This window comes from Pectinophora gossypiella, chromosome 9, assembly GCF_024362695.1.
Source record: "Pectinophora gossypiella chromosome 9, ilPecGoss1.1, whole genome shotgun sequence".
Classification (NCBI taxonomy): Eukaryota; Metazoa; Arthropoda; class Insecta; order Lepidoptera; family Gelechiidae; genus Pectinophora; species Pectinophora gossypiella.
Window position 1 is genome coordinate 2,119,406 of NC_065412.1, and position 26,472 is coordinate 2,145,877.

The 26,472-nt window shown below is 39.6% G+C and overlaps 2 protein-coding genes across 3 annotated transcripts in view; both read left to right on the forward strand.

The window, feature by feature from the left end:
* LOC126369364 (uncharacterized) overlaps nucleotides 1–20,739 on the forward strand; it is a 308,405-nt gene extending 287,666 nt beyond the window's left edge. The window contains exons 8-15 of the mRNA XM_050013716.1: nucleotides 395–563; nucleotides 11,087–11,250; nucleotides 13,138–13,305; nucleotides 13,873–14,075; nucleotides 14,701–14,866; nucleotides 15,947–16,083; nucleotides 16,457–16,577; nucleotides 16,810–20,739. Of these exons, the coding sequence (XP_049869673.1) occupies nucleotides 395–563; nucleotides 11,087–11,250; nucleotides 13,138–13,305; nucleotides 13,873–14,075; nucleotides 14,701–14,866; nucleotides 15,947–16,083; nucleotides 16,457–16,577; nucleotides 16,810–18,423 (2,742 nt within the window). The 3' untranslated portion in view covers nucleotides 18,424–20,739. The remainder of the gene's footprint in view (nucleotides 1–394; nucleotides 564–11,086; nucleotides 11,251–13,137; nucleotides 13,306–13,872; nucleotides 14,076–14,700; nucleotides 14,867–15,946; nucleotides 16,084–16,456; nucleotides 16,578–16,809) is intronic.
* A 193-nt stretch (nucleotides 20,740–20,932) lies between these two features.
* Nucleotides 20,933–26,316, forward strand: LOC126369377 (broad-complex core protein isoforms 1/2/3/4/5-like). 2 transcript variants are annotated; one of them, XM_050013751.1, is made up of 7 exons: nucleotides 20,933–21,264; nucleotides 21,385–21,589; nucleotides 21,852–21,925; nucleotides 22,506–22,601; nucleotides 23,409–23,525; nucleotides 24,296–24,430; nucleotides 24,634–26,316. In XM_050013751.1, the coding sequence occupies exons 1-7, from the start codon at nucleotides 21,058–21,060 to the stop codon at nucleotides 26,287–26,289; spliced, it is 2,490 nt and encodes an 829-aa protein (XP_049869708.1). In that variant the 5' UTR covers nucleotides 20,933–21,057; the 3' UTR covers nucleotides 26,290–26,316. The 2 variants fall into 2 exon arrangements, with proteins under 2 accessions (XP_049869708.1, XP_049869709.1); XM_050013752.1 differs by having other exon boundaries at nucleotides 24,305–24,430.
* The last annotated feature ends 156 nt before the right edge of the window (nucleotides 26,317–26,472 follow it).

Below are 26,472 nucleotides of genomic sequence, written 5' to 3' on the forward strand. Positions count from 1 at the left end.
TAGCTTATGGGTTTATGGGTTATGAGTTTTGTGTTACGTCACACCCCGGATTATTCATACAAACAACCTCGTTTTACACACACACTACACATTGACGTTATCGTACACGCGCATCTGTACGTGTGCGTTGACACCATACGATTCAAGTCCAAACTATATTCGAGGGGGTGAAGTAAACCTAGCTCAGACGCTGGTGGGGAGCGGGGAGTTGCCGTTCTATACGTAGGTAGTATTATTCCTTATTCTATGGTTACGTATAATTTTAGACACTGGACTCAAAAATAACACATTGACTCCATCCCAATTGGGGTAGTCAGAAGTGCAGCCATCGCGAGATGAACTGAGTACCCACATCTCACCAAGCCTCGTTACTCTATGTATTTGTTGCTTCCAGCACGACCCAGAAGTTTGCACCCCCTTCGGCGAGGATGGCAACTACATAATGTTCGCGCGAGCCACAAGTGGGGATAGAAAGAATAACAACAAGTTTTCACCGTGCTCTCTGAGGGCCATCGACCCCGTGCTCAACAACAAGGCTCGCTCGCCTAAAGGATGCTTCACAGGTTGGTATAGAAAACGTTTAATTAAAAAAAACGAATACATGCAGACCATAGAATAAAAAATAATCTAGTGGAAGTAAAATATACACCAATGATTCTCGAATTCATGTTTGATAACCGACATTCCCGAGAAATGGATTTTCGGACGTACGGGACCTTACCTGTCATAGCTCCGTCCCCTTCTAGCGGCGCAGTCTCACTCCATATATATTATATTATTATAATATATATAGCTGCAAACCCACTGACTGACTGACTGACTCACTCACTCACTCACTGACATAATTGTTCTCCCAGAAGGAGCGTTGGGGGGTGAAAATGGTGTATGGGGGATGTGATCAAAATTTTCCGGTGAGTATGGGAAAACTTCCAGATTTAGGAAAACTGCTCCGCATCAGGGAGACACCCTACGGCCTGGCGAAACTATCGCACCTGGAATGATTATTTTTTCGCAAAACCTATTTAAATCTTGGTCAAATCCAATCGCCGGTGAAAAAAGAACAAAATGGCGGAAAAACAAGATGGCCGCCATACAAAATTTTGTTTTTTCAGAAAATGTCTCGGGGGCAAAAACAATGTATGGGGGCGTAATCGGAAGGTCATGTTGAGTATGGATATACTTCTCGATCTTGAAAAACTGCTCCGCATCAGGGAGACACCCCACGGCCTGGCAAAACTATAAAACCTGGAGCAATTTTTCTTCCGCAAAACCTATTTAAATCTTGGTCAAATCCAATCCCCGGTGAAAAAAAAAGAAAATGGCGGAAAAACAAGATGGCCGCCATACAAAATTTTCGTTTTTCCAGAAAATGCCTCGGGGTAAAAATGATGTATGGGAGGTGTGATCAAAACCTCAAGTTGAGTATGAAAATACTGTTCGATCTTGAAAAACTGCTCCGCATCAGGAAGACACCCTACGGCCTGGCAAAACTATAAAACCTGGAGCAATAATTTTTTCACGAAACCTATTTAAATCTTGGTCAAATCCAATCCCCGGTGAAAAAAAAAACAAAATGGCGTAAAAACAAGATGGCCGCCATACAAATTTTTAGTTTTTCCTGAAAATGCCTCTGGGATAAAAATTATGTATGAGGGTTTTGATCGAAACGTATTGTTGAGTATGGAAATACTTCTCTATCTTTGAAAACTGCTCCGCATCAGGGAGACACCCTACGGCCTGGCGAAACTATAGGACCTGGAGCTTTTTTGTTTTCACGAGACCTATTTTAATCTTGGTCAAATTTTATCGCCGGTGAAAAAAAAACTAAATGGCCGAAAAACAAGATGGCCGCCATACAAATTTTTGTTTTTCCAGAAAATGTCTCAGAGGTAAAAATGATGTATAGGAATGTGATCGGAACGTCATGTCGAGTATGAAAATACGTCTGGGTTTTCGATAGCTGCTCCGCATCAGGGAGACACCCTACGGCCTGGCGAAACTATCGCACCTGGAAATTTTTGGTTTTCATAAAACCTATTTAAATCTTGGTCAAATTTTATTGCCGGTGAAAAAAAATAAAATGGCGGAAAATCAAGATGGCCGCCATACAAAATTTTCGTTTTTCCAGAAAATGTCTCAGAGGTAAAAATGATGTATTGGGGTGTGATCGGAACGTCATCTTGGAAAACTGCTCCGCATCAGGGGTCACCCTACGGCCTGGCAAAACTATAGCACCTAGAACTTTTTTGATTCCACGAGACCTATTTAAACAAGATGGCCGCCATACAAAGCTTCGAACTAATATAGGACACGCGAGCAGCTTGCTGCGAGCGAACCACGCGACATCTAGTATATTATACTATATATAGCTACAAACCCATGTACCTATTGACTGACTGACTGACTCACTGACAGGGTTGTTCTCCCAGAAGGAGTGTCGGGGGGTAAAAATGGTGTATGGGGGATGTGATCAAAATTTTCCGGTGAGTATGGGAAAACTTCCAGATCTTGGAAAACTGCTCCGCATCAGGGAGACACCCTACGGCCTGGCAAAACTATCGCACCTGGATCGATTCTTTTTTCACAAAACCTATTTAATTCTTAGTCAAATCCTATGGCCGGTGAAAAAAAATCAAAATGGCGGAAAAACAAGATGGCCGCCATACAAAATTTTGTTTTTTCAGAAAATGCATCGGGAGTAAAAACTGTGTATGGAGATGTAATCGGAACGTCTTGTGGAGTATGAAAACACTTCTCTATCTTCAAAATCTGCTCCGCATCAGGGAGACACCCTACGGCCTGGCAAAACTATAAAACCTGGAGCAATTTTTCTTTCGCGAAACATATTTAAATCTTGGTCAAATCCAATCCCTGGTGAAAAAAAACCAAAATGGCGGAAAAAACAAGATGGCCGCCATACAAAATTTTCGTTTTTCCTGAAAATGCCTCGAGGGTAAAAATGATGTATAGGGATGTGATCGGATCGTCATGTTGAGTATTTCAGTACTGCTCGATCTTGAAAAACTGCTCCGCATCAGGGAGACACACTACGGCCTGGCTAACCTATCGCACCTGGAACAATGATTTTTTCGCACAACGTATTTAAATCTTGGTCAAATCCAATCGCCGGTGAAAAAACACCAAAATGGCGGAAAAACAAGATGGCCGCCATACAAAATTTTGTTTTTTCAGAAAAATGTCTTAGAGGTAAAAACAATGTATGAGGGTGTAATCGGAATGTTATGTTGAGTATGCAAGTACTTCTCGATCTTTGAAATCTGCTCCGCATCAGGGAGACACCCTACGGCCTGGCAAAACTATCGCGCCTGGAACATTTTTGATTTCACGAGACCTATTTAAGTCTTGGTCAAATACTATCGCGGTAAAAAAATGGCGGGAAAACAAGATGGCCGCCATACAAATTTTTAGTTTTTCCTGAAAATGCCTTGGGGGTAAAAACGGTGTATGAAGGTTTTTATCGGAACGTCATGTCGAGTATAGAAATACTTCTCGGTTTTCGATTACTGCTCCGCATCAGGGAGACACCCTACGGCCCGGGAAAACTATCGCACTTGAACCAATTTTTCTTTCACAAAACCTATTTTTATCTTGGTCAAAATCTATCACCTGTAAAAAAAAATGGGTGAAAAACAAGATGGCCGCCATACAAATTTTTGTTTTTCCAGAAAATGTCTCGAGTGTAAAAATGTAAAAATGATGTATAGGGGTGTGACCAGAACGTCATCTTGGAAATCTACTCCGCATCAGGGAGAAACCCTACGGCCTGGCAAAACTATAGCACCTAGAACTTTTTTGCTTTCACGAGACCTATTTAAATCCTGGACAAATTCTATCGCCTAAAAAAAAACAAGATGGCCGCCATACAAAGCTGCGAACTAATACAAGACACGCGAGCAGCTTGCTGCGAGCGAACCACGCGACATCTAGTTATATTATATAAAGCTACAAACCCACTGACTGACTGACTGACTCACTGACTCACTGACAGGGTTGTTCTCCCAGAAGGAGCGTCGGGGGGTAAAAATGATGTATGGGGGGTGTGATCTGGATCTCCCGGTGAGTATGGGAAAACTTCCAGATCTTGGAAAACTGCTCCGCATCAGGGAGAGACCCTACGGCCTGGCGCAACTATCGCACCTGGAACGTTTCTTTTTTCACAAAACCTATTTAAATCTTGGTCAAATTTTATCGTGGGTGAAAAAAAAATCAAAATGGCGAAAAAACAAGATGGCCGCCATACAAAATTTTGTTTTTTCAGAAAATGCATCGGGAGTAAAAACTGTGTATGGAGATGTAATCGGAACGTCTTGTGGAGTATGAAAACACTTCTCTATCTTCAAAATCTGCTCCGCATCAGGGAGACACCCTACGGCCTGGCGCAACTATCGCACCTGGAACGTTTCTTTTTTCACAAAACCTATTTAAATCTTGGTCAAATTTTATCGTGGGTGAAAAAAAAATCAAAATGGCGAAAAAACAAGATGGCCGCCATACAAAATTTTGTTTTTTCAGAAAATGCATCGGGAGTAAAAACTGTGTATGGAGATGTAATCGGAACGTCTTGTGGAGTATGAAAACACTTCTCTATCTTCAAAATCTGCTCCGCATCAGGGAGACACCCTACGGCCTGGCGCAACTATCGCACCTGGAACGTTTCTTTTTTCACAAAACCTATTTAAATCTTGGTCAAATTTTATCGTGGGTGAAAAAAAATCAAAATGGCGGAAAAACAAGATGGCCGCCATACAAAATTTTGTTTTTCCAGAAAATATCTCGCGGGTAAAAACTGTGTATAGGGTTGTAATCTGGACCTCCCGTCAAGTATGGAAAACTTTCCTGATTTTGGAAAACTGCTCCGCATCAGGGAGACACCCTACGGCCTGGCGAAACTATCGCACCTGGTACGATTCTTTTTTCACAAAACCTATTTAAATCTTGGTCAAATTTAATTGCAGTTGAAAAAAAAAAAACAAAATGGCGGAAATTCAAGATGGCCGCCATACAAATTTTTCGTTTTTCTCGAAAATGCCTCGGGGTGAATGTGATGTAAGAGGGATGAGATCAAAATGTCATATTGAGTATGAAAATACTTCCCGACCTTCAAAAACTGCTCCGCATCAGGGCGGCACCCTACGGCCTGGGAAAACTATCGCACCTGGAACGATTCTTTTTTCACCAAACCTAATAAAATCTTGGTCAAATTTTATAGCCTGTGAAAAAAAAAACAAAATGGCGGAGAAACAAGATGGCCGCCATACAAAATTTTGTTTTTCTAGAAAATTCCTCAAGGTCCAAAAATATGTATAGGGGTGTGATCGGAACGTCATCTTGGAAAACTGCTCCGCATAGGGAGACACCTTACGGCCTGGCAAAATTATAGCACCTAGAACTTTTTTGATTTCACGAGACCTATTTAAACAAGATGGCCGCCATACAAAGCTTCGAACTAATACAGGACACGCGAGCAGCTTGCTGCGAGCGAACCACGCGACATCTAGTTATATTATATATAGCTGCAAACCCACTGACTGACTGACTGACTCACTGACTCACTGACAGGGTTGTTCTCCCAGAAGGAGCGCCGGGGGGTAAAAATGATGTATGGGAGATGTGATCACGATCTTCCGATGAGTAGGGGAAAACTTCCAGATCTTGGAAAACTGCTCCGCATCAGGGAGACACCCTACAGTCTGGCGCAACTATTATATCTGTATCAATTTTTTTTTCGCAAAACCTATTTAAATCTTGGTCAAATTTTATCGTGGGTGAAAAAAAATCAAAATGGCGGAAAAACAAGATGGCCGCCATACAAAAGTTTGTTTTTCCAGAAAATGTTTCGTTGGTAAAAACTGTGTATGGGGTTGTAATCGGAACGTCTTGGTGAGTTTGGAAATACTTCTCCATCTTCAGAAACTGCTCCGCATCAGGGAGACACCCTACGGCCTGGCGAAACTATAAAACCTGGAGCAATTTTGTTTTCGCATAACATATTTAATTCTTGGTCAAATTCAATCGCCGGTGAAAAAAAACCAAAATGGCGGAAAAACAAGATGGCCGCCATACAAAATTTTCGTTTTTCTCGAAAATGCCTCGGGGGTAAAAATTATGTATGGGGTTGTGATCTGGACCTCCCGGAGAGTATGGAAAAACTTCTAGATTTTGAAAAAGTGCTCCGCATCAGGGAGACACCCTACGGCCTGGCAAAAGTATCACACCTGGAATGATTATTTTTCGACAAGACTTATTTAAATCTTGGTCAAATTCAATCACCGTTGAAAAAAAAACAAAATGGCGGAAAAACAAGATGGCCGCCATACAAATTTTTCGTTTTCCCTGAAAATGCCTCGGGGGTAAAAATTATGTATAGGAATGTGATCGGAACGTCATGTCAAGTATGAAAATACATCTGGGTTTTCGATAGCTGCTCCGCATCAGGGAGACACCCTACGGCCTGGCAAAACTATCGCACCTGGAACTTTTTTGTTTTCACGAAACCTATTTAAATCTTGGTCAAATTTTATCGCCGGTGAAAAAAAAAAACAAAATGGCCGAAAAACAAGATGGCCGCCATACAAATTTTTGTTTTTCCAGAAAATGTCTCGGGTGTAAAAATGATGTATAGGAGTGTGATCGGAACGTCATCTTGGAAAACTGCTCCGCATCAGGGAGACACCCTACGGCCTGGCAAAACTATAGCACCTAGAACTTTCTTGATTTCACGAGACCTATTTTAGTCTTGGTCAAATTCTATCTCGGTAAAAAAAATGGCGGGAAAACAAGACACGCGAGCAGCTTGCTGCGAGCGAACCACGCGACATCTAGTTATATTATATATAGCTGCAAACCCACTGACTCACTGACTGACTGACTCACTGACAGGGTTGTTCTCCCAGAAGGAGTGTCGGGGGGTCAAAATGATGTATGGGGGGTGTGATCGGGACCTCCCGGTGAGTATGGGAAAACTTCCAGATCTTGGAAAACTGCTCCGCATCAGGGAGACGCCCTACAGTCTGGCGCAACTATTATACCTGGATCAATTTTTTTTTCGCAAAACCTATTTAAATCTTGGTCAAATTGTATTGTCGGTGAAAAAAAATCAAAATGGCGGAAAAACAAGATGGCCGCCATACAAAATTTCGTTTTTCCAGAAAATGACTCATGGGTAAAAACTGTTTATGGGAGTGTAATCGGAACGTCTTGTTGACTATGGAAATACTTCTCGGTCTTGAAAAACTGCTCCGCATCAGGGAGACACCCTACGGCCTGGCAAAACTATAAAACCTGGAGCAATTTTTCTTTCGCGAAACATATTTAAATCTTGGTCAAATCCAATCCCTGCTGAAAAAAAACCAAAATGGCGGAAAAACAAGATGGCCGCCATACAAAATTTTCGTTTTTCCCGAAAATGCCTCGGGGGTAAAAATGATGTATGAGGAATGTGATCGAAACATCATGATGAGTATGGAAATACTTTTCGATCTTCGAAAGCTGCTCCGCATCAGGGAGACACCCTACAGCCTGGCGAAACTATCGCACATGGAACTTTTTTGTTTTCACGAAGCCTATTAACGTCTTGGTCAAATTTTATCGCCAGTGAAAAAAAAACAAAATGGCCGAAAAACAAGATGGCCGACACACAAAATTTTGTTTTGTTTCCAGAAAATGTCTCAGAGGTAAAATTAATGTATAGGGATGTGATCGGAACGTCATCTTTGAAAACTGCTCCGCATCAGGGGTTACCCTACGGCCTGTCAAAACTATAGCACCTAGAACTTTTTTTGATTTCACGAGACCTATTTAAGTCTTGGTCAAATTCTATCGCTTAAAAAAAAACAAGATGGCCGCCATACAAAGTTTCGAACTAACACAGGACACGCGAGCAGCTTGCTGCGAGCGAACCACGCGACATCTAGTTATAATATATATAGCTGGAGACCCACTGACTGACTGACTGACTGACTCACTGACATAATTGTTCTCCCAGAAGGAGCGTCGGGGGGTCAAAATGATGTATGGGGGGTGTGATCGGGACCTCCCGGTGAGTATGGGAAAAATCCCAAATCTTGGAAAACTGCTCCGCATCAGGGAGACGCCCTACGGCCTGGCGAAACTATCGCACCTGGAATGATTCTTTTTTCACAAAACCTACTTAAATCTTAGTCAAATTTTATCGCCGGTGAAAAAAAATCAAAATGGCGGAAAAACATGATGGCTGCCATACAAAATTTCGTTTTTCCAGAAAATGTCTCGGGGGTAAAAATGATGTATGAGAGGTGTGATCGAAACGTCAAACTGAGTATGAAAAAACTGTTCGATCTTGAAAAACTGCTCCGCATCAGGGAGACACCCTACGGCCTGGCAAAACTATAAAACCTGGAGCAATTTTTCTTTCGCGAAACATATTTAAATCTTGGTCAAATCCAATCCCCGCTGACAAAAAACCAAAATGGCGGAAAAACAAAATGGCCGCCATACAAAGGGTATAGCGAGGTAAGGAAGACGAAATGGCCCCCATGGCCCATGACGGAATTATCATTTGTACTGGTATTGGCACTCTAAAAGAATACGAAATGTAAGGTCGTTGACCCCTGACCTTGACCTGTCTTTGAGATTTTCGAGAAAGTTCGTACGCGCGCCGAGTTTTTTCAAATTTATTTTTCCGAAAAACTATAAAAGCTAGAAGGATGGGACCAATTGCGTATAATTAGGGATACTTTGAAAAATATTCTGTATTTTTTTCAGAGTTCTGGTGAAATGACAACTGTGCAAAATAATTAAACAAAATATAAATATATTTTTTTAGTACTGTTCTATTATGTTTACCGCGCCAAAAAATATATATAATACTCTTTGATTTATATACTTATACCACACAAAAACTGATCAAAATCAAAGAGGCGCTTCTTGAGTAATTATGAATTTACTTAGTGTGCGTACGGCTGGTAGGAACTAATTAAAGAGGTCGTTTTTAGATTAATTATTATAATTACATGTTAAACATAATTTTAATCATCATCATTACTATTTTCATTTATTACAACATTGACTGCATCATTTGAAAATATTTTCGACAGAATTTCAGAAGGGCGTAAAATGCGAGATAGATATCTCGCATGAGCTAAGTAATATAATTATTACACTTGCGACATATGAAAATCGACTTGCGAAAATCGTATTCTGGGCAAAAGAAAACCCATTTATGCAAACCTTTTACAATCTGTACTACGAACGGGTTTATAGTTGATTTTGCCGAGAGTTTTAAGTTTAGCATCCTGTAACACTTTCTTCATAATAGTGGCATCATTTTCCGTACCATAAATTGGCCCAGCAAAATCAACTATAAACCCGTTCGTAGTACAGATTGTAAAAGGTTTGCATAAATGGGTTTTCTTTTGCCCAGAATACGATTTTCGCAAGTCGATTTTCATATGTCGCAAGTGTAATAATTATATTACTTAGCTCATGCGAGATATCTATCTCGCATTTTACGCCCTTCTGAAATTCTGTCGAAAATATTTTCAAATGATGCAGTCAATGTTGTAATAAATGAAAATAGTAATGATGATGATTAAAATTATGTTTAACATGTAATTATAATAATTAATCTAAAAACGACCTCTTTAATTAGTTCCTACCAGCCGTACGCACACTAAGTAAATTCATAATTACTCAAGAAGCGCCTCTTTGATTTTGATCAGTTTTTGTGTGGTATAAGTATATAAATCAAAGAGTATTATATATATTTTTTGGCGCGGTAAACATAATAGAACAGTACTAAAAAAATATATTTATATTTTGTTTAATTATTTTGCACAGTTGTCATTTCACCAGAACTCTGAAAAAAATACAGAATATTTTTCAAAGTATCCCTAATTATACGCAATTGGTCCCATCCTTCTAGCTTTTATAGTTTTTCGGAAAAATAAATTTGAAAAAACTCGGCGCGCGTACGAACTTTCTCGAATATCTCAAAGACAGGTCAAGGTCAGGGGTCAACGACCTTACATTTCGTATTCTTTTAGAGTGCCAATACCAGTACAAATGATAATTCCGTCATGGGCCATGGGGGCCATTTCGTCTTCCTTACCTCGCTATACCCTTTTTCGTTTTTCCTGAAAATGCCTCGGGGGTAAAAATGATGTATAGGAATGTGATCGGATCGTCATGTTGAGTATTTCAATACTGCTCGATCTTGAAAAACTGCTCCGCATCAGGGAGACACCCTACGGCTTGGCAAAACTATCGCACCTGGAACATTTTTGTTTTCACGAAACCTATTTAAATCTTGGTCAAATTTTATCGCCGGTGAAAAAAAACCAAAATGGCGGAAAAACAAGATGGCCGCCATACAAAATTTTATTTTTCCAGAAAATGTCTCGTGGGTAAAAACTGTGTATGGGGGTGTAATCGGAACGTATTGTTGAGTATGGAAATACTTCTCGATCTTGAAAACCTGCTCCGCATCAGGGAGACACCCTACGGCCTGGCGAAACTATCTCACCTAGAACGGTGCTTTTTTCACAAAACCTATTTAAATCTTGGTCAAATTCAATCCTCGGGGACAAAAAAACAAAATGGCCGAAAAACAAGATGGCCGCCATACAAAATTTTCTTTTTTCAAGTAAAAGCTTCAGGGATAAAAGTTATGTATGAGGGTTTGATCGGAACGTCTTGTTGAGTATGGAAATACTTTCAGATCTTTGAAAACTGCTCCGCGTCAGGGAGTCACCCTACGGCCTGGCAAAACTATAGCACCTAGAACTTTTTGGATTTCACGAGACATATTCGAGTCTTGGTCAGATTCAATCGCCGGCAGAAAACAAGATGGCCGCCATACAAAGCTTCGAACTAATACAGGACACGCGAGCAGCTTGCTGCGAGCGAACCACGCGACATCTAGTTATAATATATATATATATATGCACACATGTAACACACACATATATCCACTTGATATCATCTCAAAATCATGGCCTCAATCACCCCTCAAAGTTTTCGTTACGATGTCACTAACACCCTGTATATATATATATCATCTTAACACCATGTATGTAAACAATTCCAGAGCCGCAACCAGCGATCTGCGGTAACGGCGTCGTAGAAGAAGGCGAGGAGTGTGACTGCGGCTGGGCCTCGGAGTGCACGGATGTGTGCTGCCGCCCGCAGGCGGCACGCCCGCACTACAAGCCGTGCACGCTCACTGAACACAGCGTCTGCAGTCCTAGCCAGGTAACTTATAATGTATGTGTATATGTGTGTGTGTGGTGTGTGTGTATTTGTGTGTGTGTGCGTGTGCGTGCGTGCGTGCGTGCGTGCGTGCCTGCTTACTTGCTGCGTGCCTGCGTGCGTGTGTGTGTGCGTGCGTGCGTGCGTGCGTGCGTGCGATCGCGCGCGCGCGCGCGCGCGTGTGTGTGTGTGTGTGTGTGTGTGTGTGTGTGTGTGTGTGTGTGTGTATGTGTGTGTGCGTTTGTGTTTGCTTTATTTATTTCAAATTACTCCTGAAAAAGAAATATACAATAGAATAGGTTGTAATGGAGATACAAAAGAAAAAAACGATTCTATGACCCCCAAACAAGTATTATAGTTTCTAGTTTAGGCGAAAGAATCACAAATTAAAGGCAAAAATTGTAAGTTCTTCAAAAAAAAACGACGACGCTGTACAGTCATGAGCACTCACATCATGTACTCACTTTAGAACCCTGTCGCACTATCATATTTGACATTTAATGAGACTTACGGTTTAATTTGTCAAAAACGTTAATGTGACATGGTTTCAAAGTGTACCGTACGACGTAGCCTGGAAAGTCTTTCATCTGTTTTGATCGCGGACCGGCTCGACTGTTGCTACGTTTGTCATTGCTGCGACTTCTCCGATGGGGTGGGGCAGGGGTGACTTACGTACCAAATATTTATAACTCTGTTTTGTACCGTTTACTAACATAGAATAAGATATTCTAACCCAATGTGTTGGCGCCGTCCGGAATCGAACGATGATGACGCCATTAGAGTTCGGGCGTGTTCGTCAACAGTTACAGCGCGCACGAATCTATAAAAGCGGGCGCTCACGTGAACGCAGGTTCAGTCTTCAGTGATCGGTCGCCAGCGTAAGACGTGTCGTATCGTATGACAAAAATTAAATACTCATTATATTACTTTTATTAGATTTGATTGTGTGTGGGTGAGGGTGGTAAATGTAAGGGCGGTAATTATTGTGAGCTGGATATTATAAATAAAGAGACGTGTATTCTAAATAGTGCTTTGTTTTCAGTTAAATCCTATAAATGAGTCTTTTTACTTGAATAAATAAATACATTAAAGGTGATCGCAAATATTAGATATAACAACCCTTGAAAACATCACGAATTTACAAAAGAGATATCGTATTACTTTTGCCACAACGTATTTCTGAATTTATAATGATAAAACTAAATATAGGATACGAAGATTCGACGATATTTGAGACATCATTAAGACAAACAGGAAGTTATTTCCTTAGGTTCCTTCAAATGGAAATAAATAGGTTATTTACTTTCAGGAAAATTAATAAACACTTAATTTTGAATTCAGCGCGGCGGATAAACTTTGCTCATGAAAGTAAATCAAAGAAGTCTTTGATCTTTCGAAAATAACACATTATTTTGCTTACCTTGTAATAAATATTTACCTACCTGCTTAACTTGTAGATGTCTTTACGTGTTGAACATCGAAATTGCTTTCTTCTTGATTTGGGTCATGTCCTTAATCAAATAAAGTAGAACCGATACGTCCTCCTCTCAATAAATGTTAGGATTCCAACCTAGCTGTGTATTTTTTTGTAATTTAGTAGGTATATTATGAACCTGAAACCTGACAGAGGACAGCAGTAACTGTCAGTACTATTCAGAGGCGGAGGACAGGAATCCTAGTATGGTTTTGTAATAGACTACTCTGGGCGCCATCCCACTTGCGTCAGACAGAGTACTGCGGGGCGGAAGGAAAGAGGGAAACCACTGCCCTATTTTTCCCTAAAAAAGTAGCATGGAAAATGCTGCACCGACAAGAGCGTGACTCTTAAATTGATGATGATGAGGTGTATTATGTATGACATTATATAAATAATATATTTTTTCATTCCAGGGTCCCTGCTGCACGGCGTCGTGTACCCTCAAGTTCGGCGACAAGTGTCGCTCCGACAACGGGTGTCGCGACGCGGCGCATTGCGACGGCAAGCGCGCTGCCTGCCCCGCTAGTAGACACAAGCCTAATAGGACCAGATGTGATAAGGAACTTGTTTGCTATATGGGGGTAAGTTTTGCGATTTATCAGATCCATAAAAAAGCACTAAGATCATGCGTTCTGAAACCAATCTCAGGTAGCAAACTAGCACCAATGAGTTATCAATTTATCTTAAGCTTAAGTGCAATTTTCACTAACGCAGTTTAGCTGCACCATTATAGATGGCGATACGGTTCACCATTTATAACGTTGGCATAGAATAAGTACTACTACTTATAAAACGGTAACTCTCCCCTCCCCACCAGCGGATTAGTTAGGTTTACGGTTTACCTCACCCCCGCTTACTTTAGTGTTCAAAATCATGTAGGTTGCGCGCGGATAATTGTTTTTAAATGTTCGAATTTTGAAATTGGACGCCGACTCATCGTCCGCCGGCGCGCCCGCGGAACGCCTTTAAATACTTTTTTTTTCATGGTGATTGTTTATCAGAATTTGCTCATAATTTGCAATGATTGAACCTAGGCTAAATGATTAATGTAAAAGTTATGTGAATGTGGTCTATTTCTAAGAATTTCTCAATTATTTCTCAAAATATATGATTTACTTTTGTTTTTAAACGTATTTATAATTTTCCAGGAATGCACCGGGTCCATCTGTCTGGCTTACGGCCTGGAGTCGTGTCAGTGTGCACCCCGCAAGGACGACCCGCGTTCCGCTTGCGAGCTATGCTGTAGGAAACCTGGCGGCCCGTGCCTATCCTCATTTCACTGGAACACGCCTCCCTTCGATGTGCCAGACATGTACGCCAAACCTGGCACACCTTGTAATGATTATAACGGGTAAGTTTATAACTTTTTAAAAATACCTACCTATTTCTTTTAACTAAAAAAAACAATAAATAAAATAAATATTTTGATTCTTTTCTTTTAAATTAAAAAACGACGATTTCCTAATTTAAATCTCAGTCTAAACGCATTTTAATTTCTTAGTCTTACATTGCAGGCTTGAATCACTTGATGGTCAGAAAATTCGGAAGGCACGTTAAGCCGTTGTCTCGGTTATTAGCCTTAAAAACACCTCCACTAACCCGCAGTCGAGTAGCGTATTGTATGCTTCATAACCCCTCCGGTTGAATGAGGGGAAGCCTGTGCCCAGCTGTGGGACTTATATAGGCCGTTCGTTTATGTATGTTTACATTAAACTCGTCGATACCTATACCTATTATTATTATCACGCATGTCGTTTCCATATCTCGGGCCTATGAAGTCCCGGACCTTTGGAAGGCGTGCGTAGGGCCAACACGCAGAGGACCATTTAATCTAAATGTGGTGTGACACCAACCGGCGATTATCCCTGTATGCACTATGGGAATGCAGTCAAATACAATGATTCGATTCGTGTAGGACTATTGCAGATTATCGGAACAAAGGGAACTTATTTTTTTTTGTGTTTACCTATTTGTAGATATTGCGACGTGTTCCAACGCTGTCGCGAAGTGGACCCCTCCGGGCCTTTGGCGACGCTGCGCAAGCTGTTACTGTCAGATGAAAGCATCGCTGGCTTCAAGAGATGGGTGGTGAAGCACTGGTACGCAGTGCTGTTAATACTACTGGCTGTTATTGCTTTGCTGGTAAGAAACATTTCACTCTTTGTCTTTCTTTTTAATATCAATGTGTAGTGTTTGTGTAAAACGAGGTGTTGTGTATGAAATGTCTGGGGTGTGATAAAGTTTAAAATGAGATTCTGATACCGATTTATTTGTTTTATTTTGTTCTTAGCGAATCTGCAATGCTCTAGATGCCGCAATAGAATATGTTGACACTAAACATTAGTGTTGTAGCCTCTCTGGGAAGGTATATGTATTTAAAATTCAAATAGCGAGCTAGAGTGTGTGATAAAATCGATATATGGAATTCATTCGTAAAAAAAGCAACATTTTAATTAACACGTTCACTGTGTGTGAACCACATATGAGGCAATAAATTTGAAACTCATACGTGCATGTCCCATATGTGAGCACTAGGAAAAACAGGAAAATCCGACAGGACGCTTTTCACATTCTGTTTTTTATGCCACGGTGTCTATGTACATAAATTGCAATGTTTTTATCGAAAAATAACATTGCAGATGAGGGGTTGACATCTAAATTTCAGTTACACAGTGATCGTGTTAAGTATATCGCTAGTTGGAAAACGAACTTCATTAGTAGCTCAGTCTCATTTCGTTTTAAGTTATTTTTTATCTACTAGCCACGACTTCGTTTTTTCATGTAGGTATCAATATAAATTATACTACTGTGGAGTTTCATCAAAGTCTCAATAAATCAAAATCAGAATAATGAACTGATTCATCCCTCCCAGTATTCATACCGATGTCACTTACACCCCTTACAAGTACTTACTAAAAGGTAGCCATACAAGTAGGTACGGGTGTTAGTGACACCGTAACGAATACTGAGGGGAATAGTTCAGACCATGATTCTGAGTTCATATCATATTTTTTAAATTATTTTCAGTTCCATACTTTTGCGACGAAAAATTCCACTTGATATCAACTCAGAATCATAGTCTGAATCATCCCTCAAAGTTTTCGTTACGATGTCACTAACACCCTGTATACACCCATCCAGACATACACCCTCAAAATCTTTCGTGTTAGTAGGATAATAGTATTAGTAGTATTTATAAATAAAGTTTATTGTCATTTACAGGTGGCGAGTACCCGATTTTTGGGTCGACACGGCAAAAAGCTCAAATCTGTCACAATTATACATTCCTCGACCACTGAAACCGTCCGATTGCCTGACGCGGCTGCCGATCAGGGGTTGATAGTTCATACTGCTGTCAGGTAAAAAAATACTTATATTTATTTACATCATGCATCATCAACTTGTTTTTTCCATCCTCCTCCAACGCCACATTTCAAAGGTTTCTTTTCGTCTTTCTGTGCCAGTGCAAGTTTCACATCCATAGAGGCCTTTACTCCATACGAAAGTTTTGATGCATAATTTTCTGAATTATTTGCTTTTTTAAATTGTTATTTAAACTGTTTGTTTCCCGATTTGAAATAAATAAATAAATTACAATTAAAAGAACAAAAAATAGACTAGTCTAAATAAGTAGAATACATAAGTCATTAAAACACTGACCGTTTCTCATCGTCAAGCAAAAGTAGACCTCATTATTACAACAATATTGCATAATATTTTTACGTATTTCAGGTCAAAACTTCCGCTTAAAAAGAAAGTGGCTCTGCGTACACGCGCATACCGTAACAAGAAGGATCACAAAACTAAACAAGGAGACAAAGCGTCACCCTCTCATGGTGCCAATAAGAAGAGAGTAAGTACACACACACATTACCATAGAATAAACAATTATACTACGTGTAGAAGGGATACTCTCCGTCCTGCACCGATCGAAGCTACCTCACCCCACCCCCGATATTTGTTAACATTTGCGTACCTAACCAAGACGTAGGTTACACTGTATTGAGTATTGGTGTGTGGCATAACTGTAACAATACTAAAACTGTGAAGAATGAAACTAATTTAAATAATTGTTATTTTTTCAGAAGCCAAGCAATTCCCCGAAGCCAGAAGAAGGTCACAAAGTCACAAAAGAAAGTACAGCGGTCGTCACAAACGCTGAGGGCAAATCCCCGAAACACGTCATCCTATCCAAACACAAAGGCAAAGTCAAAAAGCGCAAAACTAAAGTCAAGAAGGAGACTATCGACTACAGCTCCATGCAGAAACATCCTTCGTCGCCAACAAAAGATACCGAAGCTTTAACTAAAGTCCAGAAATGGCTCCTAAGTTCGCCACAACCAACAGTGATACCTAAATCCAAATCTATACCTTTAGGCCTCACAGAAAGAACTCATAGACAAGTACAGAAAGGAACCAGAAAAACCAGACCGTCCAAAAGTGCAACTAACCTACTGTCTGGCGAGAAGACCAGACTTCAAGTTGTTTTCAAGCCACCCTTCAGATTCAGTCTCAAAATTTGCAAGAGTGACAAAACAAAAGTTGTTCTGGACAAGTCTTCGAAGCCTGACGTGGATAGGAAGCGTTTAGATGTCGCTCCTCAACATACTTCCTCCGCAGAAGTCGCAAAACCAATTCCTGCCAATAATAAAGCCCCTAAGCATTCCAACTCCACCAGGAGTATGGTAGAAAACTCAAACCTAAGTCCTCCAAAAGTGGAAAAGTCACAAAACCAAGAAGCCGGAGACCACGGGTATGCCAATTTATTGCCTCGTAGTGCCAGTGATTGTAAGTTAGGAAAGAAAATGCCAGAAATGAAAATTAGAAGTGGACATAAAAAGAGCAACTCGGTCGGACAGAAGAAGGAAACTAGTGAGAGTAGACAGAATCTTATAGTTCCAGAGGACCCGGATAACAACGCACACGTGTATGAAAATATTCTAATGTCGCAGGAAGCTTTCGTTCCGAAGAGTTGCAGCATGCCGCGACGACAAACAACCGTCGGCATATCTCGACAGAGCAGCTACGGCCATCTACCTCGAGCTCAGATCCGCCCCCACAGACATAGTACAAACAACGTAAACAGGTCACGGAATAACAGCACATCTGATTTGGAACACTTTTACAATGTCATAGAGACATTGAGACGGGACAACCCAAACACTAACTCGTGTAATACTAACACAAGCAGCTCGTCTGGTAGCAGCCGGCACGAGTCAGCTTTATTGAAGGGCTCTTCTCGGGGGAACAGAACGTCGCGGCAGAATAGTCTAGTCGATAAACCTTTGCGTTCCAGCCCTACTGAGGCGACAAATAAGTTAAAGCGGCAGCTCAGCGAGATAGAACTTGGGAAATCGCAGGCGGACATGAAAGGGTTTCAACTCGTCGTGGGCAAGAACAAGTTGCAGCGGCAGTTGAGTGACAACGAGCTATGCAGGTCTCGCGTGCAGCTGGCGATGCCGATGTCTGCGGGCGCGGAGCCGCGGCAGCAGTTCTGCTGGAACAAGCGCGCCAGCCTCGACTGCGAGGCGTCCCTCCCTGCCGGCCCCACGCCCGCTGCTAGGCTCTCCAGCCGCAACAAGAAGCGCACCACTTACACCTTCGGAGAACTCAAGAACACCGTCCCTAACGCGACAGACGCGCCCACAGACGACGTCCATATCTCCCCAGAGGAATTTCTCAAAATCATCGACAATTAGTACATTCCACATATTATGTGGTAGGTAGTTATTTTGAAACTATGAACTAATCAATGTGTATATTAGGATATTCGCATTAAGCATAAGCCGGCTGATGTAAATACTGTAATTTGCTTTTTATATTTAGGACTAACGTTGCCACTGAAACAGACCATCGCTCAGTTTTAGTTCAGTTAGTAAAGTGCATAAATACATAAGTACAGTAGTCAAAGTTAGTAAAGTTAGTTTCTTCATACTGTTCGCAAACGACTTATGAATATTTCTATTTACTATAAAAAGTACAGCAATTACGTAGTAAGTACATAGATATGTGATTTACTGAACACCTTGTTTGGACCGCTAGCAATGGTCTAGTTTCACTGATCGATCTCTATAAATGAATCTCTATTTTTTCTACATGCTATGTATTGTACAAATTTACTCATACCTATTTAAAGTGTTCATGTAATATTTTAAAATATTTTCTAGTTATTTTTATTTTCTTTACGTTTTCTAACGTGCTTCGTACAATAAAAACGTATTGTTATTTTTTTATATAGCTGTCAATTATCGAGTCAATCTGTTTTGTCGTAATAGATGTTTAACTCCACACCAAAATGCTGAAAATACAAATTGTAAATAATTAATTGTAAGGTTAACATAGGATTCCAACTTACGTCTCTTGTGAAGTCTTATTGGGGGCTAGATATAGTGCCAACAAGTGGTGTATAACTGCATATTTATTGGTCAAAATCTCCAACAAATATGTTTCCACTGTATTAGAAAGATAAAATTGCCAAACCTTCTCTATTGGTGTCATGACTCATGATATACTTAGATAAGATATAATTTCAAACTTACGAGAAAAGCAAATATATTTTTACAACTGATAATAAAAATGAAATCACGTACATGTTTTTTGGTTGTGAATAAATTCCGTAATTACAATCGCGAAGGAATCCTATGGAAACGAAACCATTTCAAATACAATAATAAAAGAAACGAACTTAAGCTGTCTTATTGATAAGGATATTTTTCTATAAAACATTGGACTTAACCAGAACTAACAAAAGTTAGGATTAATCTTAAATTGTAATTTTTAAGAAAAGTCATGGCTGTTATTCACTCCTTGATTTCACAAATTTATTTCTGCAATATCTGGGATGGAATATATTTTACCAACGTATTAGTACGACAATATTGTAGAGAATAAAATTAAAAGATAGTTAATATGTAACATTGTAATAATAATGTCATAAAAAATACGCTGTTAGAAATTGTTAGGTATAAATATGTTCCCGCCTGTTTTTTTTTATTTTTTTATTATTTGGGGTTTTTAAAGGTAAACTTGCATTTTGAAATATAAATTAATGAGGAATATTTAATTCTATTTCTATCTCAGATATTAAACAGACTGTGTTCCAGTATTTTTGAGTCGTGCAAGATGTCGCCAAGGCTTTATGGCTGTGGCACAGTGTCTATGAGCTTTGTCGTAGAATGGTAAGGGTGTAAAACATAAAAGCTATTGTATAAAAAATGATTTCTAAAACGATACTAAAAGTATTGGAAATGTTACAAATTTGTATTTTCTTTTCTCGTTGATACTGCAAGGATATTTTCTTTACTATGTAGATTTAATTTTGGCAGTGTCCTTGTAAAAGCTATATAATAATTTGAATATAACTCTACTTTTCTTTCAACTTGTAGATCTATAAATACTCTTCCTTCAAATATGATTAAGTGTGTGTTAATTGTGAATTTAAAAAAAGATAATAAATGTGATTAGAATCTATGGAACTATTTAATGGTTTTATAGCTCATAAAATTACGTATGTTAGTAGAATTTCCAAATTGTATGTCTGTTTTCTTAATAATACAATTCTATAGACTTTATTTTACTCTGTTTCTTCGAAACTGGTGTTAAATTAAAATAGTCTAAACTTGTATCTGACCATGATCTCGTATTTGTTCCAAGTGCCTTATGAACAAATCACTGCAATTCCAATTACATTCCAAACAAATACAGCAGTTTTCATTTTGTATTTAAGTATATTAATTTTTAATAATTAACAAATTACTGCAGTCTGATTACGTAATATTATAACTTTCTTAGATATTATACAAACTTTTAATTCTTTAATCACTCATTTGGGAAGTCCATACCTACGTAAATATTATTTTTTGTACTTAACTTTAGTGTACGTATCCTGTGATTGTCTTTGTGTTTAAACTTGAGTAGGTATTATTCTCCAAATCTCATTTAACAATAAATACAAATTTGTAATAGATTCATTTTCTAACATTTACTATTTTTTTTCTGCATTTTTTAAAGAATTAAACGAATCTAAAAAGTTTCGTCTTTTAATTGTCCTCAAAAAACACCTTTTATTGCTACATTTTTAAATTTGTGATATGCAGTTTCTTTTTCTAATAACTTTTTTACATTTGATATTACATAGTGCCAAATTAAAACGACAATATTTCCTCATAAATTCTCAGAAAGTGAGAGTACTTAGTTTTGATAGGATTCTTGCACGTTCGATAAATAATTTAAAAAATATTCAATTATTATTTTCGCTATTCAATTGTTTCTAACCTATTGTTACTACGAAAGCTGTCAATCGAAAGGACTGTTCAACAATCGATGTGCAATTCATGAGTAATTTGCCAGAAAATCCCTTACGGTTCGGGATGGCGCCTATACGATATAGTCTCCATTATGAAGATTATTCTGAACATTTGATGTCTAGATTTGGAAAACTACTGCAAATGCAATCGTTAGTCGATATGACTCTAATGTGTAGCTCGCATACTTTACGTGTTCACAAGGCCGTTTTAGCTGCTAGCAGTGCCTATTTCCAGGTATTTATATCCCCAATTACTGTGTTGATAACTGTTTATTTGATCATATTTCTTATAGGTTAATAAATATTGAATAAAATCAGCCACAAGTAGTTTTGAATTTTCCGCCATTTTCTCCAGGAAGTCCTTCAAAAACAAACGGGAGAACCTCTAATTATATTGAAAATGCGATTTAGTGTGCTGAAATGTCTGGTAGAGTTCATGTATTGCGGGAAAACGCAGTGTTTGGAAGAGAACTTGGATGAGTTAGTTTCTGCGGCGCAATTTCTGAAAATCAAAGGTCTTTCGAAAGTAACAAAAGAAGGTTTGGGTATCACGAATCATAGTGAGTATTTGAAGCAAAACATTATTATCGTTTTTAAGCCGCAACTAGGTTAGGACATAACATAATTTATTGTAACTAGTCAAATATTATTTTACCTTCCTACAAGTTAAGGTAGACTGTAAAAATGAATCAAGATTCGAATCTTACTTTCTTATTAGTGGAGTCCTTTGCGAATAAGTCATTGATTTTATTGTTTTTTTCTTTTCAATAAGTTTCCAATGATAATGGACGTGAAATCTATTCTTCTTTGCTATTTTTTTAGGTGAACTTCCAGTGTTCACTCCGCCAGTTGTGATAAATCGGCCGCCGCAATCGCTAATCGACTTACATTCACAGGTACCTAATTCTTTATTTCTTTTACATGTATATTGTATACATAATTTAACTTAACTGTATATATATATAACTTAGGTCATTATTTCCTTGATAAAAGGACAATAGAGGCGTGACTCGGGGTAACATAGTTTGATACCTACTACTTTGTTAATTACTTAGTAGCAAAAAAATCCGGAACCCTTTTTCTTCCCTATTCCCTTCTTTGGTGAGTACACCATAACTCTCACCCCGCACCAATGCGTACTGGGCGACCTTACCTCCTCTTGGTATTAGTCTTAAATGGTCGTAAGCGGCTAAGGAGTAAGTGAAAGGCGCGCGGACTGTGTCTCGCTCGCACTCAAGCGTTAAGCGGCACACGGTAACAAAGAGATTTTATGCAGTGTCCGAGGAGGAATAGTACGTATATGAAACAACCTATCTACCTACCTTAATTAAAGGACCACAATGTGAAAATGAGTCAGACGGGAACTTATTTTACAGGTCATTATTTTTTTCGTGTAATCTTATTACTGGAGTAGTTCGTCTGAATCAATGATCGAAATTTGACTGAAGCAGATTTGATATTTAAACGGTTTTAAAGGATAACAACGATCCGAAGCCACCGCAGCCGCCGCCACAGATGGCGCCTGCGACTAGCACCAGCCAACCTCTTGAAGGTCTTGGAAGACCTAATAAGGTAATTTTTTATAGTAATATATCTAAATAACACTTTCAGGGATATTATCACACCACAGGTCATTGATCTTTCGTTCATAGATTTTTTCAAGCAGGGGTGTACTTATCCATTATTTCATGCACTCTATTACTGTGCGACCGGTAAGATCTCTTGTGATCGCCGCCCGCCTTATTTTCACATCTAAGCCCTACTCTATCTGTATGTTTGAACGCCTCTGGAGTCATTAGGTATCCTCCAATGATGACACTGCGCTTGCTCATCAGGGGCTCACAGTCCCCTAATACATGTAGGGGAGTTACAGCCTCCTTGAGGTAGATTCATATTCACGTCATTCTGTAATGTAGGTAATGCTCCTAATTCCTGCAGACACTTGCTAATTTTACTGTAAATTATATCTTTCACTTTCTAATCCACCGTAAAGAATGGGACGGATGATTGACAGTTATTTTAAAATGAATGAGTGAATGAATGAATGACCCGGTGTGTATACCGCTTGACGTGTGTTCCAAAAAAATATGACTGTCGATTACCCGTCCCTCTCCTTTTCTGCGGATAAGAAAATTAAAGGTATAACTTAAAATTAGAAGGTGTGTACAGTCATGAGCAATATAATGTACCCACTTTAGGACTCTGTCGCACTAACGTATTTGACATTTAGTGAGACTTACAGTTCAATTTGCCAAAAAAGTTAATGTGACATGGTACCAAAGTGTATACATATTAATGCTCGTGACCGTACTGGAATTAGCACCAATGTCGTAATAATTTACTTCATAGAAATAGATTTGACACATTTTCATTTGACAGGACATGGTGGTACGCATCCCCTTCGACATAGAGAACGGTGGCGGCGGCTCAGCTGGCGTCGAGTACCCGGATGCTCCGCGCGCCATCAAACCGCGTCGCGGCCGACCCAGTGTCAGGGTAAGTTGACGCCCTAAGCTTGAATATTAGTCGTCTACCTGCATTTTGTAATAGGTTTTCACCATTTCTTCTGGAGAACCTTACAAACATCCTGCAGTCGCTGCACGGCAATCACGCCGCACGTGGCGCGAGTTACATCGAGGATTTCGTCCAATGAGGGACTTTCCAGGCTACGTTCCTTAAAATATAGATGGCGCTGTACATACTTTAACATTCTAATGCCATGGATAACAGACATATGCATCTTTTATCTTTGTTTTTGAGTATAAATGAAGACCCTTTTTATTACACCCTGGCACAATAACATCTTCCGCTCATTATTATTGTGATCAAAATAAAGAGAAGCAATATAGGTGGCAATATTTTTCTATATCTACATAATGTGATCCACATATCAAGCAACAATATTTTTGATATATGCTTCTGCCATTACATTGTATTTTGGAATAATTATATACTCGAGTAGGTAATGACACAATACTGGTTGTTCAACTTTCATGCATTCTAGTACCACACACGTAGTCATACAGCGTGCTGTAGCAGAAACATCGTCCCTGAAAGTGTTAACGATAGAAAATTGAAGTAATTCCTCGCTCCCCACCAGCGGTTAAGCTAGTTTTACCTCACCCCCTCGGTCTACTTCAATCGTATGGGCGTCAGACGTCACACACGCAGATGCACGTGTACGATAACGTCAACGTGTAGTGTCTGTGTAAAACGAGGTAGGTGTTGTGTACGAAGTGTCGTGTGGCATTGTCTAAAGTGAGCAGTGTTTGCAGCGAGCTGGCGGCTGGGACAGCACGGGTGCGCTGGGCAGGGCAGCCGAGCGCGCGCTGCTGCGTCGGGAGCAGGACTCGCGCAAGGCCATACACCAGCTGAAGCATTTGCAGTCCCGGCACATGCAGGTACGGGTTATGCTTACCAACATGACACATACTTGCAGAATATCTCTTCCCCTCGGATTCGTTGCCCACTTTCGTGAACACTAAAGTAACTTATGCTCAGGTCATTTCTACACCAACTATGGTAATGGTAGACAAAAACATGTCATGCAGATTGATAGATTCTATCATCAAAAGTAAACCAAAAAGTTGTTTTCCTTTTACAGGACTACATGGAACGAGTGACGCTGTCTCAAGCAGTAAACAGCATCTGCGGGCCGGAATCATCGTCAGCGCACAACTATATGAACATCGACAACGACCTCATGTACATGGACCAGACAGTATCCTCCAACGTGCTGGACCCCACCATATCCTACTCTAAAGAACCCTCAATGGGCAACGAAACCATTACTTCCAGTTACTCAACAGCTACGTCCAATCCAAATGATTCAAACACAGGAATTAGCACCGCCATGTCTCAATACGTCAATGCACTAAAGAGCGCAGGACTACCCACGGACTTGCCCATACTCTTCGAATCCGGGGACGGGTCTTACATAAACGTGAACGAACAGGTCCTCTTAGACATGGTACAAAGCAGCGAGATTCAATATGAAGTCATCGAACAACCTAACATCATTGAAAAGGTAGCCGATCCCAGCGAAATTAAAAGCATAGACGATTTGTCCAAATCAATCGAACGAGGAGAAATGCTGATGGGCTCGAAAGGATATTCCAGCAGTAACTACGGTAAAGACACAAATCAATACAACAGACATGAAGATGCTATTAACAGCTTGAACTCTATTCTACCAGACAATTTAGAATCATTTGCTGAACAACAAAACTTTGTAGTGCTTGACCCTCGATTGCAAGAAGGCAATAACATGGACCAATCTAACGATTTCTCCTGCATTGATGGAGACATGCAATTCTTCACAAAATCTATGAGCGACGACGTCAAGAAATATTACGAGGAACAACAGTTAAATGATGCCAGAGTTATGGAACAACTATGTCCTACGAGTACGACCTTGGATACCAATTTCAGCATTTCTTTACTCGATACTAAGAGTTCTCACCTAAATGGTAACATGGGACAGCAGTACAATCCGCTTAACTCTGAAGAGTTAAGGAGAAACGAAGACTGCTATGACTTTGGTCTTCAGCTACCACAAACGTCTGATTTCAAGGAGGACGCTCTGGATTGTCTCATGTCAACTCCAAAGAGAATCGAGGATAATCAACAACGAGCTCAAGAACGGGACGAGATCATTCAAGACCTAATGAACATCGAGAAAAACATGATTCAGAGTAACGAGGGAGACAAAACCAATTTCGATTCGAACGTGCAGGACTTCAATGACTCTTTGAATGTTGATGCAGTGTTCAATGATGAAGGGAACGGGATGCAAAATGAACTTCAGAAAAATAAAGACTCAGAAGATTTGTCTGCCTCCATAAGTTCTAGTGGGTTGCGTTGGGATAATATGGATATTAGCAGTAAGGAAAATGAAAATACCGAAAATGATATGACGGGAAACGAAATGAGTGGAAATCAAGGAGAGGCGACGTCAGATTCTCAGTTTCAAGAGTCTGTTATAGATTTGACTGAACCAAGCAAAGTAAGTAATGAAGGAATGGATTTAATGGATACCTCTGACGCGAATAAAGAAAATGAACAGATTGAGAACAGTGGTAACAATTTGGAATCTGCTGTAGAAAATGATATCCCATTTGCAGTGGGTTTGCTTCCTCTAAAACAAGTTCAACCAACGGAAGATACGAGTTTATTGAAGAGGAAAAATTCGATCGATGATTTGTTAGATAACGTAGACGCGAAATGTTTGAAACGTAAGGTGAAATATAAGAAATTGTAATTAAAGATGAAAACTTAGTTTGTTAAATTAAAGAGCATTTTGTTAATATAATTTTTGATTTGCATAAACCGAATGAGCGGGCGAAAGGACAATTTTTCCCTAGCGTGTAGTCAGTCGCTGGTACCTAAGAAAGTCGGAATTACCTACTAAAAGGACGAATATCACTTGATAAGTCAAAATAAT

Excerpts from the sequence above, each read along its gene's own strand:
- LOC126369377 (XM_050013751.1), top strand. The coding sequence starts at position 21,058 with ATGAGTAATTTGCCAGAAAATCCCTTACGGTTCGGGATGGCGCCTATA. Across the intron at positions 21,926-22,505 it reads TAATCGACTTACATTCACAG|GATAACAACGATCCGAAGCC; the intron begins GTACCTAATTCT and ends ACGGTTTTAAAG. Across the intron at positions 23,526-24,295 it reads GCGGCCGACCCAGTGTCAGG|TGTTTGCAGCGAGCTGGCGG; the intron begins GTAAGTTGACGC and ends TAAAGTGAGCAG.